Source organism: Synchiropus splendidus, chromosome 4, assembly GCF_027744825.2.
Source record: "Synchiropus splendidus isolate RoL2022-P1 chromosome 4, RoL_Sspl_1.0, whole genome shotgun sequence".
Taxonomy (NCBI): Eukaryota; Metazoa; Chordata; class Actinopteri; order Syngnathiformes; family Callionymidae; genus Synchiropus; species Synchiropus splendidus.
In genome coordinates this window covers 29247853-29264288 of record NC_071337.1, presented here as the reverse complement: position 1 = coordinate 29264288, position 16436 = coordinate 29247853, and the positions used below count along the sequence as shown (strand labels likewise).

The following is a 16436-nucleotide window of genomic DNA, read 5'->3' as shown; positions in this document are numbered from 1 at the left end:
AGCTTTCAAGAACAGGGGAGATACTCAGAGCTGTCGCAACGATAAGTATGGAGGGATCACGAAAAGGACGTGGGAGAGAGGTAGAGAGAAGAGGGTCTTGTCAGTGAGTCTGCAGTATGGTTACCAACTGAGAAGGAACGTTTTAATGAAGGCATAATAGGGACCATTGGTGAAGACAATGGGTTTGTATGGGTGGTCCAAGTAAATACATGTGTGACACCTCACAAAGGTACCCACACCACAGCTGTGCTGGGATGAGCAGATCAATCCATATATAGCGATGGTAACAATACCAGGGCTAGTTCAGGCATCAGACCAATGGAAGCAGCAGGATGAGGGTAACAGAGGCAAACAGAGGGTGATCCCCAAAACACAGACACAGTTTTGGAACGACCAGCCCCAAGCAATGTTGTTTTCGATGTGTAATTGGAGGTGAAGCAAGGTGAGTAAACTGTATATATTTGATCAGTTGAAGTAAATATTTGTTGAAATTCAAAGGAATAAATACGTATTCAAAGACACAGTGTCGCATACCACAAATCTTTTTTTTTGTAAAGACACATTAGTAATCCTCAATCGTGTGTGATAAGATTCTAGTGAAAGGTCGTGGAACGGGAAACATTGGCCCATCGTCCACTTGGCATCAGATCCCGCAATTTGTCAATCGCCCACGTTTTTGAGCGCTCAGACCAAGGGGCGGGGCGGATCAAACCACTTTCTCAGCGAAGGGGGTGCTGTGGTGCTTTTCAGAAAATATTGCGTTTGGGCCTTATTCGTCGCTGTAGTTTTTCTTTTTATCTGACTATATTTATTTGAATAATTTGACATGAAGTAAAACTAAACAAACAAATAACAATTATATCTCAGAGGTGCTTGAATTGACTCTAAGGTTGTGCCCGCATCCCCCAAAACGGGCAGGAAACTGTTGGACTAGTTGGACGGTTGTGTTCCTCTATTAGTCTTCCGGTGGGCAAGTGGTCGAGGACAGGTCCAAGTTTCCTGTCGGTTCTTCTTCAAGCTCGTTGCTTCCCGAAGGCAAACAAGCAGCCATGGCTAAGGACATGACTCTGCTGTGGGGCTCCGGCTCTCCTCCGTGCTGGAGGGTGATGATCGCGCTGGAGGAGAAGAACCTGCAGGGCTACAACCAAAAACTGCTCTCCTTTGACAAAATGGAGCACAAATCCCAAGAAGTGTTGGCTCTCAACCCGAGAGGTCAGGTGAGTGGCCGACCAGTCAACCTTATACACTGAGCGTTCGACTCGATGCGCCCACAGCTGCCATGCTAAATATAGCATATATACTCCAAACTCCATTAAAAGATGCATCAATTTTGCTTTTGAGAGACGCAAAATAAAGACATATTATCAAGCCTCGCTCTTTGAGAGCGATGACATCGACGTATCGAAATCCGCTTATATAAAGTTCCAGCGCGGTTGTTGAAGCGACAGGTGTTGTTAGTCAGCAAACTGACAAGGCAACGGTCTCCTGGATGCTGCCCATGTACGCCCGACATTCATACGTTTAGCTATTACTTTCGACCAGTCAGGTCCCTCTGAGTCCGTCCTGACTCGCCTCAACATGTTGACTTGGTTAATTGGCTGAGTCAGCCGCCTCCAGTTTTGGTGGACTGTGCAGGATCTAACGCGTTTCCATGTTCTCTGTTTCTCCCAGGTGCCCACTTTCAAGCACGGGGACAACGTGGTCAATGAGTCCTATGCTGCCTGCTTCTACCTGGAGGTGATGCTCTGTCCCAAGGGCACTTTGTTAAGAGGCAGCGGTTGACACAACGGTTGTGTTCTGCTCTCACTTCTAGAGCCAGTTCAAGGCTCAGGGGACCAAGCTGATCCCGGACGGCGCTGCAGAACAAGCCCTGATGTACCAGCGCATGTTTGAGGGAGCCGCCTTTTATGAAAAACTCAGTAAGATGCGCTGCAGCCAGACACTTGCATTCCATACACGTGTCTCTTCTAATATTACCGAGTGTACTGGAGAACACGGTGCTTTCCTTAATGGAAGGTCAGTTGTACTCTTCTTGGTCAGACTGACCTTGAGTATGAGCCAACATCCTGGGGGCTTTTCTCAAGGGAACAAAAGGCCCTATCATGACACCGTTCGTCCAAAAAATAAAGTCTGATTATATCTGATTTGATCTTTAAAAAAAAGCTGCTGTGGCCTGTCTTCAAAAGTGTCTTCTTCTCTTAGACAATGTCATCTACTACGAGTGGTACGTGCCAGAGGGGGAGCGCCATGACTCAGCCCTGCAGAGAAACAAAGAGGCTCTGGTCACTGAGATGAAGCTGTGGGAGGGTTACCTCCAGAAGGTACACGTTAATGCCCCCTTTGTGTTGAATGATAATATGGGTGACACATACTGTACTATATCTACGTGATCCTAATAATGAGCCTGCAGGGAAACAGTCAGCTTGTCTTCTCTCTGTGTGAGAAGTTGACAGACAGACCTGACAGCTTGTGCATGTGTTGTGTAATAAGCGGTACATCACACTGTACCTCACCCATCAGCTGATGGTGGAAATATATAAACTGTCTGCTTTTGGTTAGACTGGCATGTGAATACTGAAAACAAAAAAAGTCTGCACAAATCTCTTCATTCTTTCATTTGTTATTTATTACGTCTGTCACTCACTGTAATTCGGTTCATTATTTCTTATATTTTGATATTATTTTTTGCAAATGTATTTGAGAAATAAGAAAAAATCTCACATTTTACTGGATTTTCTTTTCATATGTGCTCATTACAAAATAACATATAGATGCACAATAATAATAATTAAAGGAATTTTAATCACATGTGTTACTGTTACTGAATGCATTTTACTTGTGGCTATCCGACAGAATTAGCACACGTTATGCGATTAGATATTTTGATTAAAATTGTGTTTTTCTACTGTATAACTAGATCAAATAAAAGCAATGAAAAACATGTGTGCATCTCCAGATGTCAAGTGGAGGGAAAATCAGCATTGAAATGGCCACTGCAATGACAAATGATGATGATGATGACTTGACTTTTTGGATTTTCTGATGTGTATGTCCAAATTCATCCGGTTTATAATTTGGCACTGTACAAAAATTAAGCAAATGAAAAATGTTCAAAGGCTTAAGATGTTAAGGGAATGTATATTTTATTCATTTAAGATATTGCAACAAACTGTTTTGTAGTTTAATGTTTTTCAAAGTTGCAAATGTCAGCAAAAAGAAAGGTGGTACTTAAAAATATTTTACCATAGTTGACTGTCTGGACAAGTATTAATGGTAATAAACCTCATGTTTGGAGTATCAAAGTCAGTGATCGAACTACTCCAATTTTCACAATGTAACATGTAGTAAAACATAATAGATGAATTTCCCCAGTCACATTGTGTCAGTGGTGAATAGAATCTATTGTTTATGGAGTTTGCATGTGGGTTTACTATCAGTCAAGTCTGAGGATCAAATTGCTGCATTGCATAACAGCTTTGGACGACCCGTATCAGCAGCGGAGTCTCATTGCTATCAGTAACTGGTTCACTTACAATATTAAGAACAAAGGAGGACAACCTGTTTGCAAATGTACATGTTAATGATGTGAAACTGTTTCAGAAAAAAAAGAAATCATGCTAATACAAATGAGCCTTAAAAGTATGTGTGCATCATGAGAAAAATCCCAACTTTCCTTTCAACGTTTGCAAGTAGATTGTTTAAAAGCACATTATTTGTGCTGTCAGAAGGATGACTGCGAACTTTAGCATGATTTATCAACATATTACTCAGGATACTTGAGATTAAAACCGCTGCAAAGTGAATGAATAATTGAATTAAAACCAAACCTTTAGTAAACCTTTAGTCAAAGCTCAAGTACTTAACACAGCATTAAAAAGATTTCAATTGAAAACCTTATAAGAAGTCTATTTTGAGTGGTTGACAAAGAATTGAACTAAAAGAAACCTGGTGATAAGATGCTTATTTTCTTTGGGGATTAAAACAATGGCTTCAAGACCTCACATGTAAATCAGTTGAGAGGAAGGACAAATATGAGGGGAAAATGAGTGGAACACTAACATATGCATTATCAGCTCTAAGTCCAATAGAAGAACGGTTAAAGGACAAAGTCTTTTTTTTTTTTTCTCATAATTTTATGATTCTATTCTTATGATGCGTTGACCTCTGGGGAGCAGACAGACTCGATCAAAGGACACCAATGCAGCCGACTTGGTTTAAACATTAGCCACATTAGTTGGATTCGGGTCACAATCCAGCTCCAACCACGCTGACCTCTCCTGTCATTATTGGGTTTCTGTTGCAGTCCGGCCCTTTCCTGGCTGGTGCCAACTTCTCACTGGCAGATGTCATTGTGTTCCCCACTGTCGCCAGTCTGTTCAGATTTGGGTAAGTAGCTGTTCAGATGAGCAATAATTTCCCTCCAGTAGATGGCGGTGTTGGACAGGATAACGCCATGCTGCTCACTCCACTGCGCCAGTATTATTATATAATCTATGATCCGTGGTGATTCAAATAAAGTACTTCAAGATGTTACCCTGATAGGTGTGCTCTACTGGATGATGGCTTAAAAGACCACTCGACACTCCTGACTGTAGCTATTTTGGTGTGGACAGAGGAGTTCCTCTGACCTCAAAAAGGAACAACTCATTTTAAGTCTTTCATGATCAGAGTGCTCTTTGTTTTCAACAGACCCCTGTGGTCCAAATATTCATGAATTGTCTATCAGCCTCACACTGGCAATACAGTCAGCAACACTTTCTGAAGGTCACGTGGTTGATCTGCATTTTGGTCAAGGGGTTCTTTGTGTAGGATCACGAAGGGGTTTCGTCGAGCCAAGGTTTTCTGGTGCTTTAAGTCACGACGGTTCATTCTTCATGTTGGCGGTCGTGTCTCCAGCGGCGTGATTTGCCATGCGCATCTCAAATGACCATTATTCGTGTAAAGTTTATCCTGTCCAGTAAGTTCTATCTGAGAGCAGAGAGTTGCACTCACATAATTGTATCACAGTAGCGTCTCACTACTGTAAGGTCTGAGTGAGCGGTGCTATGAGAAAATAGGAATGGTTTCTAGAAGCAGTGAAAGGCTCTCAGAAATAGTAATAGTACCATTTATAATTGTAGTCATAAAAGAATGTGTCACCATAACTGCTCTAACTGAAGGCGGTAACAACACAGTCAGGGTTTCCGTCACATATTAACAAACGTGGCGCGGCGCCATCAGAAAAGTTTTCTCTTTTTAAAGATGAAATCTCACATGATGAAACGTATTCATACGAAGTGAAAGCATCTCTGAACAGACGGATTAATTCAGATCTCAATTTCATTCAGTTTTCTACCAATAAAGGCAAACAAAAATTGACCAGAAATTCCTCCTTTTTTCGTTCTACTTCCATGATTCAATGCTCAGTTTTTTTCTCCATTTTTGTTTGTAATAAAAAGCAAAGTCTCTTTTGTCTTTTCCGATCACAGATTGTTGATTCTGGACGACAAGAATGAAAGTTTGAAGTGATTTCTATTCATATTTTTGTGTTCTTTGTGTTGGTATAGTGTCCATGTTTGAGCGCCCATGTAGAACACATTTTATACTCGATGAATGAAATGATGATGAATCTTTTTGTCTGCAGTCTGACACCTGAGCACTACCCCAAACTGGCCGAGTATTACTCCCTGCTGAAGGACCGCCCCAGTATCAAGGCCAGCTGGCCCCCTCACTGGCTGGAGAAGCCTGGACAAGACACTCTGAAAGACATCTAATGTCTGGGTCACAAGTCTTGACCACTTTAGCAAATGAATCCTTGTTTCTATTCGGCATACTGGATGGATGACAGTCTAAAGCTTCTCCAAGATGTTTCTTCCAAAGCACCTTCAGTTGTACACCTTGTATTGTACACGCTAAATAAACCCAAAGCCATTTTGTCTCTCTTTATCAACGCTTCCAACATGCTGTTGCGAAAGTGTCAAGGAATTTTCTTTGATGCTGTTGCCTGATAAAATAATGACCTGGACTGGTTTGTCTGTACAAAGGTGGGTTGGGACTGTGCCGTAATGTGTTTGGTTTGCAAGGTCCCTGTATTGCTTTGCATGCATGACTTTGCACAAATCCTTCCTTTATATTGCGCTCTATTTAATGATGATGAATTAATTTACTGCGCTGAAGGGATTAGCTCTAATGAGATCTCAGTTTTGATGCCTCATAAAAAAAATCTTGCTTAATTTCCCCCTCTTGTTCAGCACGATGGAGACTTGTTGCATCCGAGAGCTATTTAATCAGAAAATGTCATCCAGGTATGGGGTTATTGTATGTTTATATTGCTAGTGCAAATCTGTAGGGCTGTCAGTAAATCTAAAAAAAATGCAGATCGTACTGAACATATGATCAATGGCAAATTAAAATGTAATTTAAAGGAAGATTTCAACACAAGAGTGGCCAGTAACGTTTACAATTCTATGATTTTAGCATGTTTCTGAACCTCTTCAATGCCTCTGAGGTTATTCTAAAGAATGATCTTGAGAGTATCTGTTACAGCGGTTTGCAGGAGGAAAGCTTTACTGGCCATTTGTGGAGTTTTGTTTGGATGTAAGGTTTTGGCGGGAATCATTTTCTCCTCCATGGCCTCCAGGTGCTGCCACTTATCTGCTTACTACTAGCTAGAAACAAAACAAAATTAAAAAGACTTGACTTGGAAAAAACAGTGGGATCACTGAAACAGATCAACTGTTGCTAGTTACCATTGTTCATTTGATGATAGTTTTGGGATTGTGACAGTATGGTTTGGAGGATTCTATATTTGTAGATATTTGTTAATAGAAAGTTTAAAAAAAGAAGCTCAGTTTACAACAGGTCTTCATCTTCCGGGCCCTGAAGCAGCATGGTAGGTACAAAAACAAGCATGAAGCAAATGAGATTGTCAAACATTGCGGTGAATTCAATAAACACAAGCAGTGAGGTGTGACCAGACGCACTCAGAGCAGGTGCACCTGTGTTGTACCGCCGGTTGAGGTGACGTCTGATAAAGACTACAGTGGAACAAAGCAGGAAGAGTATGACAGAATTGCTGACTTTTAGATCATTGCAGTCGAGATGATTCATTTTGAATTGTTCTACAGTCAGACCTCATCATGAGCCAGATGAAAGTGTCATTGTGAAAGACTATCAAAAGGAGTTTTTCAATGCTGCATGAAACATTAGTATTGACTTAAGCAGAATTCCACAGTTTTTTTTTTCTTAAATAAAAGGTGTTCAATAGAAAGTTTAAATTGTGTTTTCTGCCACCTAGTGGTTTAATGCTTTCAGTCCCTGTCATGGACAGGAATGATTGTTCTGAAGTGGGGAAACAGATTTTGTTCCCGGGTGAAGCGGCAGCAGAGATTTGCTGAGTCATTGTGAGATGACTGTTCATCTGTGGTACAATCTGCTGCCATCAATGTTTGTGACAGAAACCATCACATATGCAGGTGGGTTGAAACGGGCTTCTTGGGTTTCACAGGAGGAGGGGCTTGGTCACCATGTCATGGAAGAAGGCTGCTCAGGTGTCGCTTTAAGATGGCAGGTGTTTTTCTTTTGGATGTTGATCACTCTGTTAAATGGGAACAGGAAAAGTGGATGGAACAAAGGGGAACATGAAGCAAGACATCATAAACCAAAGGAAGGGAATGACATAGCAGTTTAACACTGGGATATGCAGTGTGAGAGGAGGGAGTGAACAATCCAGCCTGTTGCACCCTCTGATCTGTAGGGAGAGTGAAGAAATGGGACGGCCTTTGCTCCACCAATCCAGACTTTGGGTGGTCCAACAGTTATAAAACCAGCAAAGTCACGCATTCCTCGCCGCACTCTTCCCTTCCTGCAACTTGTGTCGTCTCTGCCTGCTCTGTCTGCAAACATGGCCAAGGACATGACTCTGCTCTGGGGCTCCGGCTCTCCTCCGTGCTGGAGGGTGATGATCATGCTGGAGGAGAAGAAGCTGCAGGGCTACAACCAAAAACTGCTCTCCTTTGAGAAAATGGAGCACAAGTCACCTGAGGTCATGGAGATAAATCCCAGAGGACAGGTATGTATCAATCAGCTACTACTTTAAAACAGCTAAAAAGGAAAAAAGACCAAAGGTTCCTCAACTTGTTTTCCTCACAAGCTTCCCGCCTTCAAACATGGAAACTGCATCCTGAACGAGTCCTACGCCGCCTGCTTGTACCTGGGGGTAAGGCCAGTGCTGCTGAACCACACCTCACTGAAACATAATGCTGTGCAGAGAGATCATTTTAAACCTGTTCTGCTTGTGCGACCCACAAAGATGCATGAGCTGCAGTCACCCTGCAGAGGAACCACTGCTCTGTACGTCACCTTTCCGTGTGTTTGCTTCTGCACAGTGCCAGTTTAAGGATCAGGGCGACAAACTGATTCCTGAGAAATGCTGTGAGCAGGCCCTGATGTACCAGCGCATGTTTGAGGCTCAGACCCTCAATGAGAAGATGGGTATGTTCTGCCAGAGAAAAAGTTGTTTTGAAAAGCAGAGCAGTTCATGAACTCGCAAAAAGGAATTAGTTACACAGAAGTGTCTGATTGAGTGAAGACCATTTTCTGAGTGGTTTTCTCAATATTACGGTGAGTCCCCTGCAGCAGGACTCCATTTCTGCTCTGTCCTCGACACACATTCCAGAATTGAGCTGCAAAAATGTGGAAACACCTCCACCAAGTTCAGCTGCTTCTGACACAAGTGTAGTAGTTCCATTGTGAATCGGACACTGGTGTATACTTTTGCATGGACTACTTTAAACTACCATCACACTGACATGAAATCTACAAAACACAGTGTAGATTCACATGTATAGACTTCAGAAGAGCCTCCTGAGAATCCGCGTCTCCAGTCAACATCCTCAGAGGGAGGTTGGCAAACACACCCACATGACCAGAGCGCCTCGTAACACAGGCACTAATGAGCCATTGTGGAGCAGTGTGTTAAACTGCCACAGGTCATGTCAAAATTCCAACTTCAAAGACGCTTGCATGAATCTCGGGACTGCAGGTCATGAGACCTGATTTTAGGAGAGAGAAAACCACAGTTTGTTTTCGTAGAAATTCTGATTTCCGTCCATATCTGAGTGTCCTGACGGCTGCCTGTTGATCCTTTGCAGCCAATGTCATCTACTACAACTGGAAGGTCCCGGAAGGGGAGAGGCATGACTCTGCAGTGAAGCGGAACAGAGAGGCTCTGGCTGCTGAGTTGAAGCTGTGGGAAGGATATCTGGAGAAGGTGTTTGGCTACCTCACTACAAGCAGCTAAAATGCAACAATGTATTGATATTGATAGACGCTTGTTAAAACATAGCACCATGGACCAGTTTAGAACAACAGATGAGGAAAACTGCATTCAAAACGCTATAACAAAAACAATCTTCTTTTAAGGGCCCATTCATGGCAGGATCAAACTTCTCACTGGCTGACGTGATAGTCTTTCCCTCTGTCGCTTACCTCTTTCGCTTTGGGTAAGTGTATTCACTCCTTCTGTGTTCTGTCAGGGATCAGACACTGAATGTCTTTCAACAATTGAATACAATTCAAATGACTTCTACAATGTGATGATCATATTTTGATTTTCTGTTTTTAAAATAGCTGAGATGTGGAACATGAGCTGTGTATCATTGTCATCATAATCTCTTCATATGATCTTCTGTTCAATAATTAATGATCACCCGATGAGGAGTCATGAAACAGTGCACCCATGTTCAGAGGCCACTAGATGGCACACTCTGCTCAACAATCTTAGCTCTGAACATGAGGACATGAAACTTCACCAGCATATAGCTGCTCAGTAGTACATAGTGACAACAAAAGGGTTGTTGGACAAAAAAAAAGAAACTAAATTGTCATTCTTTTGCAGGCTGTGTGCAGAGCGTTACCCAAAGTTGGCTGCGTACTACAATTGCGTGAAGAAGCGTCCCAGCATCCAGGCCACCTGGCCTCCCACTTGGCTGGAAAACCCAGAGGGACAAGACGTGCTGAAAGATCTTTGAGCTTCTGCTGCCTGATAAGAACATAATATGTATGTTATCACTCCTAATGTTGCACTGTCCTGCCTGCTCAGATAACTCTCCATCCTTGAGCTGAAAATAAATGAAGAACCAATTAAAACTGGAGTTGAGGCTGCTTTTGATTTAATTTTCCATTCATCCTTATCCGCTTATCCGTTGCCAAGTCACAGGGACAGTAGCTTCAAAAGGTTGCGCCAACGTCCTTCTCCGGCCATGAAACACCTCCCAAGGCAGGCGTCCAGGGGCATCTTCATGAGATGTCCGAACCACCTCAGTGGACTCCTTTCAACGCAGAGAAGAAGCAGCTCTGCTCCGAGTACCTCCCGAGTGACAGAACACCTGTCTGTACGAGAGACGGCCGCCACCTCCCACAACTTGTCCCTGAGCACCCGATCCCACAAAGCACATGTAGACTGGCAGGTCATATTCCCAGGCACCTTTGAGAAAAGTTGAAAGAGTTTTTATGGATCACTTCCAGCTCTCGCTGTATTCTCTCTCTCTCTTTCTAGCTCTCCCTCGCTGTTCCATTACATTCTGGATCTTGTGCTGCTGGCTTTTGTTCTACTGCGCATTGGACTTGGTTCTGCTCTGATCGTGTTCTTAACCTTTTTGATCTTGGGTCCCACCTTTCCCAGAACAAATGGGGCCCATTCAAGTTATAGAACGGATTCATTACTCTTGGTTTCATTTGTCATCAATAGCCATATTTAATCTTCACGTAAACAAACCAAAACCAACCAGCATCAGAAGCAGGTCTACACTGGACAGATACATTTGTTTGACCGACTCTGTCTCCATCTACTGGAGTCATTTTGTTGTTACAGCTTGTTTGTTTCTGGGGTTTCTTGACTTATCTATCCCTGTGTTATTCATGATGCATGTGGTTCTCCCGTCTGAAATCATAGCAGGACCTCTCTCTCCAGCACCCCAGAGTAGACCATGCCACAGAGGCTAAGGGCTGTGATCCCTCTGTAGCTGGAACACACCCAGACATCTACGCAATGTTGAAGAGCCGTGCCAATCTTGTCACTGTGGAGCTTTTTGACTACCATACTTCGGTTTGAAATATCGCCAAAAGCTGCCCAACATCCTCCAGCCCTGTCACCCTTCTAGAGGGTGGAATGTCTGGGTTAAGGAGTTCCCCAAAGAGCTCTTTCCAACAGCCAGTTACATCCTAACCGAACGTCTTCCTCCATGGAATCTCCTCCCACACCCGCTGTTTCGCCTGAGCCACAGCAGCCCTTCAGGCAAACCGGTACCTTGCAATTGATTTAGGGGTCCCACTAGACACAAGCTCTTGATAACAGTCTTTCTTCAAGTCGGATGGCTTCCCTGACATCTGGTGTGCATGGGTTACTGCCCCTGGATGCAGCAATGAACTTCCCTGAAGCTTTATTATACACACACACACACACACACATTTTTTGTTTCGGGTGGTGAGAGAGAGCCACGAGCTGCTGTTGTGGAGGAGACCAATCCACCGAGTTGGACCGGATTAAAAGAAGATTGTCAAAACAGAACGGCTGTTTTTTTTGTGACTCCCAGCAGACGCTACAATATATATATATATATATATATATATATATATATATATATATATATATATATATATATATATATATATATATATATATATATATACACTCAGGGAATTGGAGGAGAAAAAAAAAACCCTAAACTAGAACACACAAACATATATTACCATGACAATAAAATAAAATAAATACAATTAAATAATAATATGACAGGTAAAATAAAAAAAACACCAAATCTATAATATAATAAATGAAAAATAAATAAATGAGGAGTTGGAGGCAGAAGTGGAAAGGGGAGAAGGTAGTCACACATAAACAATCGTGAAATATAAATCTCTGACCACAGGAATTGGTCTAAGGGGAGGGAGTTGAGTGAGCTGAACTAGGAAAAAAGAAGTTCAGTTGTCACTGAAAAACTTTCCAGGGTTACCCTAAATTGTATGCTTGATTTTTTGTCCAACTTAAAGAAAAAGATGTCTGTGAGCCGTTGAGTACAACATGGTGGCTTGGTTGATTCCCATTGAAGAAGAAGGCGCTAGTGAAGAAGTAAAATCTATCACATCCAGTTGATCAGATGTAAATAGTCGAGGGTTTACGGGAAGACCAAATATAAATGCTAGAGGTGAAAAGTGTTACGGACGATAGGTTGGACATCGTTTCCAAGTCATTTCTCCAGAAGCGACACAGTGATAGACAAGAATAAAACATGAATCAAATGACCAGGTCAGAGATGGTCTGTGGTAAAAGATGAAACCTATAAAAAGACCTTAAACTGGATGAGTGTGAGTTGTTGATGTTGGATGAGCTGTTATGTTGATCATGTGCTGCTTCCCACCATTCTTCTTAAAACCCGATGCCAAGTTGGTCTTCACAGGTCTCCCCTGACTTGGTGTCCTCCCAGTGAGGTCTGTTTCCAAGATTTGGTCCCTACAAGTTTAGTCATAGATGTTCGCACACACTCAAACACATACACACACGTGAAAAAGAAGCTTGTTCAGTGCAAACCACTTACATGTTTAACGAACCGCCTTTATTGAATTATTATCCTTCTGGCCATCAGGTGGCAGCATCTGCACTTTAAGGGGCTTCAGACTCCTTACTTTACATTTCAGAATGGCGTTCATGGGAGGACACCAGGGAGGAAGCCGTTGCTGGCCGTTTGAAGTTTTGCAAATAAGCACCTGGCACAGCACTACTGGCAAAATATTGTGTGGACAGATGAAACCAAAACTGAGTTGTCTAGAAGGAACACACAACGCTATGTGTGGAGACAAAAGGGCACAGCACACCAACATAAAAAACCTCATCGAAACCTCATCCCAACTGTGAAATATGGTGGAGGGACTATCGTTTTTAAATTTGCTCATGCAACCTGTGTGGTTGTCTGGTTTTGCCTCGGTCTAGAACTGAGCCAGACTGCAACCGTGATGAGTCTGAGCATCAGTCCGCACCTGCTCATACATCATCTGACCTCTGATCTCACTTTTCCTCGTAATGTGAAATTTACACGCCCCCAACAGGAGTTACAGGTTGTCAGGAGGCCTGCTGATTCAATCCCTCTTCTGTAATATGGAACCTAAAACAGCATCCTCAGTCCTCTTGTACTACCTACCTTGTTTTGGATATGTGATTCCGTCTTTCTTGCAGACCGGCTCAAAGTGAGATATGATGGAGTTTCTATGGTTCCGATCTCGGCTTTAAGCTGGCTTCAGATGTCGATGACTGCAACAGACTCTGCAATGAGGATCCCACTTGCCAGTCCTACTCATACTTTACAGACATCTTTGCCGTTTTACAGCAATTTGATCACAATTTCCACCAAACTTTTTTTTCAACAATAAAATTTGAATTATGTTTTTCCTTTTTGTCAGATTGTAACAGTGTTAGATAATCAAAACCTTTGTAAGCATTGGCTCTCCAAGTTTTAGATTTAAAAAAAATAAACTTTGACGTCTTTGCAAAAATATAAGGGACAGCAATAACACAGTACAATACAAAATAATGTCCCAATTAAGTAGACAAAACAAACATTTTAGCACTAGTGTTGTTTTGTGGACCAATGTCTATTGACCGAAATTACAGCATGCGCTGATGACAGTTGAAAAACTCTACGGACAGAAGTGACAGCGTGGTCAACCACAGACACAATTTAGCCCCAAATCTGTCACAGTCAGAACCTGATCTGGCACCTTGCTATTGCACATCGACTGCTTTGTATACTCATAAACAGTGAATAATACACATCTTGTGCATTTTTCTCATTATTTATTTTTAAACTAACAAGTCAGAATTGTGATCAGATAAAATGACACCAAAGTAGGAAGGAAAACATCAAATGCATATCCTCCCAGCCTTGGCATCCTTCTACCACTGTGTCCAACAGTCAAAGTTGACCTACAGGACTGTCAGGGAAAAGAAAACGCATAAAAAGGGGGGCAGAAATTACGACGTGGGATTGAAATAAAACAAATGCACTCATTTGTGCCTTCAAACAAAACAAAGAGAGCCATAATTTCCGGGTATTGAGCACACCTGAATATAAGCCGCACCCACAAAATTAAAAAAAGGAGGTTTGTATATACATGAGCTGCACCTGTCTATCAGCCGCAACTGTAAACTCTGAGGATGTTCTAAGATCAATGCTCAGTTGGCTTGTTCTTTCTGTTTCTTAATCTGTATTTTATTTCTGTTTTTAGATTCTTTCCTCTGTTCTGTTTCTGTTTCTGTTTCTGTACCTCTGACTGGCTGCCTGTATTTTACTGTGAATAATAAACTGCATTTTAATCTTGTCAGTCGAGTCACCTTGCTGCTGGTTACCACTCACATTTGACCTCTGTTCTCTGTTACAGACCCTGAGTTCATAACCTTGCAGGCATGCGATGACAGCAGAGATGAGCAATACCTATAATTGCAACAACGCCCACAAAATTGGAGACTGTGTGTAGCGGTCCAGAATGTCTGAGCAGGTGGTGTCATAACTCCTCCCCCAGCACAGAGTGGTGACCAGGCATGGGAAGATGGAAGCATGCATCCTTTGGAACTGTTGAAGTCAGGAACAAGGAACAAATACCGTACTTTCCGGACGATAAGCTGCAGCTTTTTCTTGCGCTCTGTACCCTGTTTTCGGGAATTTCGAGATTTTTTTGCTTCGGATTTCGAACAAAAATCCAGAACTCGGACGTGCGCAGACTGATCAGCTGAGCCACAACGCACTTTGTTATTGTGTATAGCGCAGCCTCTGTATGCAGACGTGATCCGTTGGCTACATTTACTGACTGTTTTTCTTCATATTGAGGTGTAAAACCTTTCCTGTCTCCGCACTGGACCGTGGTAGAGTGTCACAAGGGAGGTGCTCGCTCTCCACACCTCCGAGGCTGGAGCACGCACTCCAGGGTTTGATGTCCTGTTGTGGGCTGGAGCTGGGACAGGGATGAGGTGAGTCTGGGACAGAGCGTTACTTGGTTTATGACTTTGTCACAGCCAAACTGCACAGAACTGCACATTCAGAGCTGGACACGCACCGGGCACCTCTTCACTTCTGGAGAGACGTCACTCACACTTTCAGTCTGTCTTGTAAAGTTTGCATCCTGCAGCACATGCATGTTAAAAGGCGTCAACGTCATAAATTCAATTGGATATTTATAACACCAACAACTAAATAAGATGGGAAGCGTTCATGATTCAAGTTCAGAACATTGCTTTCATGAGTCAGTCTCGATGCTGGACAAGGTTTTCAAAACTAGAACTAGAGGATTGCTAGAAGTGATCCTCATGCATTCTCAGTGGCGCAGACAGCACCTGCAGTTTATGTACGAAAAAGATGGGGCTAATATACCGGAGCGCTCTATAGTCCAGAAAATATGGTTATTAGTTACTTTTTGAAGAGACACTGCCTCCCTATGCCCTTCTCGATCACAATTAATGGTTTAGATTATGAAATGAAATATTGGTCATTATACAAAAAATATGTTAAGTTAAATCAAAGATTAAAATAAAATATAGTTTGGCTGTGTTCCATCTACCTTGAGTAAAAATGGTGTAAAAGCAAAATTCAATCGTCGATGGGGTCGAGAAAAACTAAATATTATTATTTTAGTAATGGATGTGATTTCTAAAATTATTATTGTTACTATTATTCCTACTATTACTCTTTTTTATCTATTATTATTATATCTTTTGCAAGAGCGTTCCTGGTCAAAAACGAGCCAAGAAGCAACCGATGGTGATGCTGAGTCACAGGCTGAGTGGGAAAACAAGCAGAGCGACGTAAGGCCTATATGTGCCTTGACGTGGATTAACCAACACCGAAGACTGTTAAAGGGCGGCGCATCTATGAAATAGAACTATTGTTCATTATTAGTCGACCAAGAGTCAATGCTGATCTGCAAACAGCCCATGTTTGAGGACTTCAAATACGCCCATCGATGGAACATAGATTACATGATTCATCATGACAAAACAAAATGTCGCCCCTGCAACTTGCAACCTGCAAGAAAGAATGATGGCAGAGTCAATGTTAGTGTTCAGTACGAGGAGAAAACAAAGCTTCACCTCGAGTGAACCTGATCACCTCCCTGTAGACTCAAAACGGACCTGTCTGTAAATAAAATGAAATATACTGAGCCATACTTGAATTACAAGCCAGTATGACGTTGTTGAGTCTGTCCTCAACAATCATTGTTCATCGAATAGAATGCACTAAATTGCCGTTGTACTCATTTATTAAAGCATCTGTGATGAATGTGGGTCGACCACTGTCAGCATGTGTGAGAGGTGGGAAAAAAATCCATATTGCAGTACATTGTTGTGCTAAATAATCGATACATTTGCAGTGCAAATATCAATATTATACTACAGGACACGTAGTGGGTTG

The 16436-nt window shown here is 42.3% G+C and overlaps 2 protein-coding genes across 2 annotated transcripts; both read left to right on the top strand.

Annotated features, from left to right (window-relative positions):
• Window positions 1-943: 943 nt before the first annotated feature.
• Window positions 944-5925, top strand: LOC128757955 (glutathione S-transferase A-like). Its single transcript, XM_053863632.1, has 6 exons — window positions 944-1217; window positions 1672-1737; window positions 1814-1919; window positions 2203-2321; window positions 4304-4386; window positions 5624-5925. Exons 1-6 carry the CDS (start codon window positions 1050-1052, stop codon window positions 5751-5753), a joined length of 672 nt encoding a protein of 223 aa, XP_053719607.1. The 5' UTR covers window positions 944-1049; the 3' UTR covers window positions 5754-5925.
• A 1888-nt stretch (window positions 5926-7813) lies between these two features.
• Window positions 7814-10131, top strand: LOC128757315 (glutathione S-transferase A-like). The gene is made up of 6 exons (XM_053862504.1): window positions 7814-8050; window positions 8132-8197; window positions 8367-8472; window positions 9132-9250; window positions 9403-9482; window positions 9878-10131. The coding sequence occupies exons 1-6, from the start codon at window positions 7883-7885 to the stop codon at window positions 10008-10010; spliced, it is 672 nt and encodes a 223-aa protein (XP_053718479.1). The 5' UTR covers window positions 7814-7882; the 3' UTR covers window positions 10011-10131.
• Window positions 10132-16436: the final 6305 nt, after the last annotated feature.

Coding starts and splice junctions, on each gene's coding strand:
- LOC128757315 (XM_053862504.1), top strand. CDS start 7,883: ATGGCCAAGGACATGACTCTGCTCTGGGGCTCCGGCTCTCCTCCGTGC. Junction 8,051..8,131: donor AGATAAATCCCAGAGGACAG/GTATGTATCAAT, acceptor TTTCCTCACAAG/CTTCCCGCCTTCAAACATGG. Junction 9,483..9,877: donor GCTTACCTCTTTCGCTTTGG/GTAAGTGTATTC, acceptor ATTCTTTTGCAG/GCTGTGTGCAGAGCGTTACC.
- LOC128757955 (XM_053863632.1), top strand. CDS start 1,050: ATGGCTAAGGACATGACTCTGCTGTGGGGCTCCGGCTCTCCTCCGTGC. Junction 1,218..1,671: donor CTCTCAACCCGAGAGGTCAG/GTGAGTGGCCGA, acceptor TGTTTCTCCCAG/GTGCCCACTTTCAAGCACGG. Junction 1,920..2,202: donor CGCCTTTTATGAAAAACTCA/GTAAGATGCGCT, acceptor TTCTTCTCTTAG/ACAATGTCATCTACTACGAG.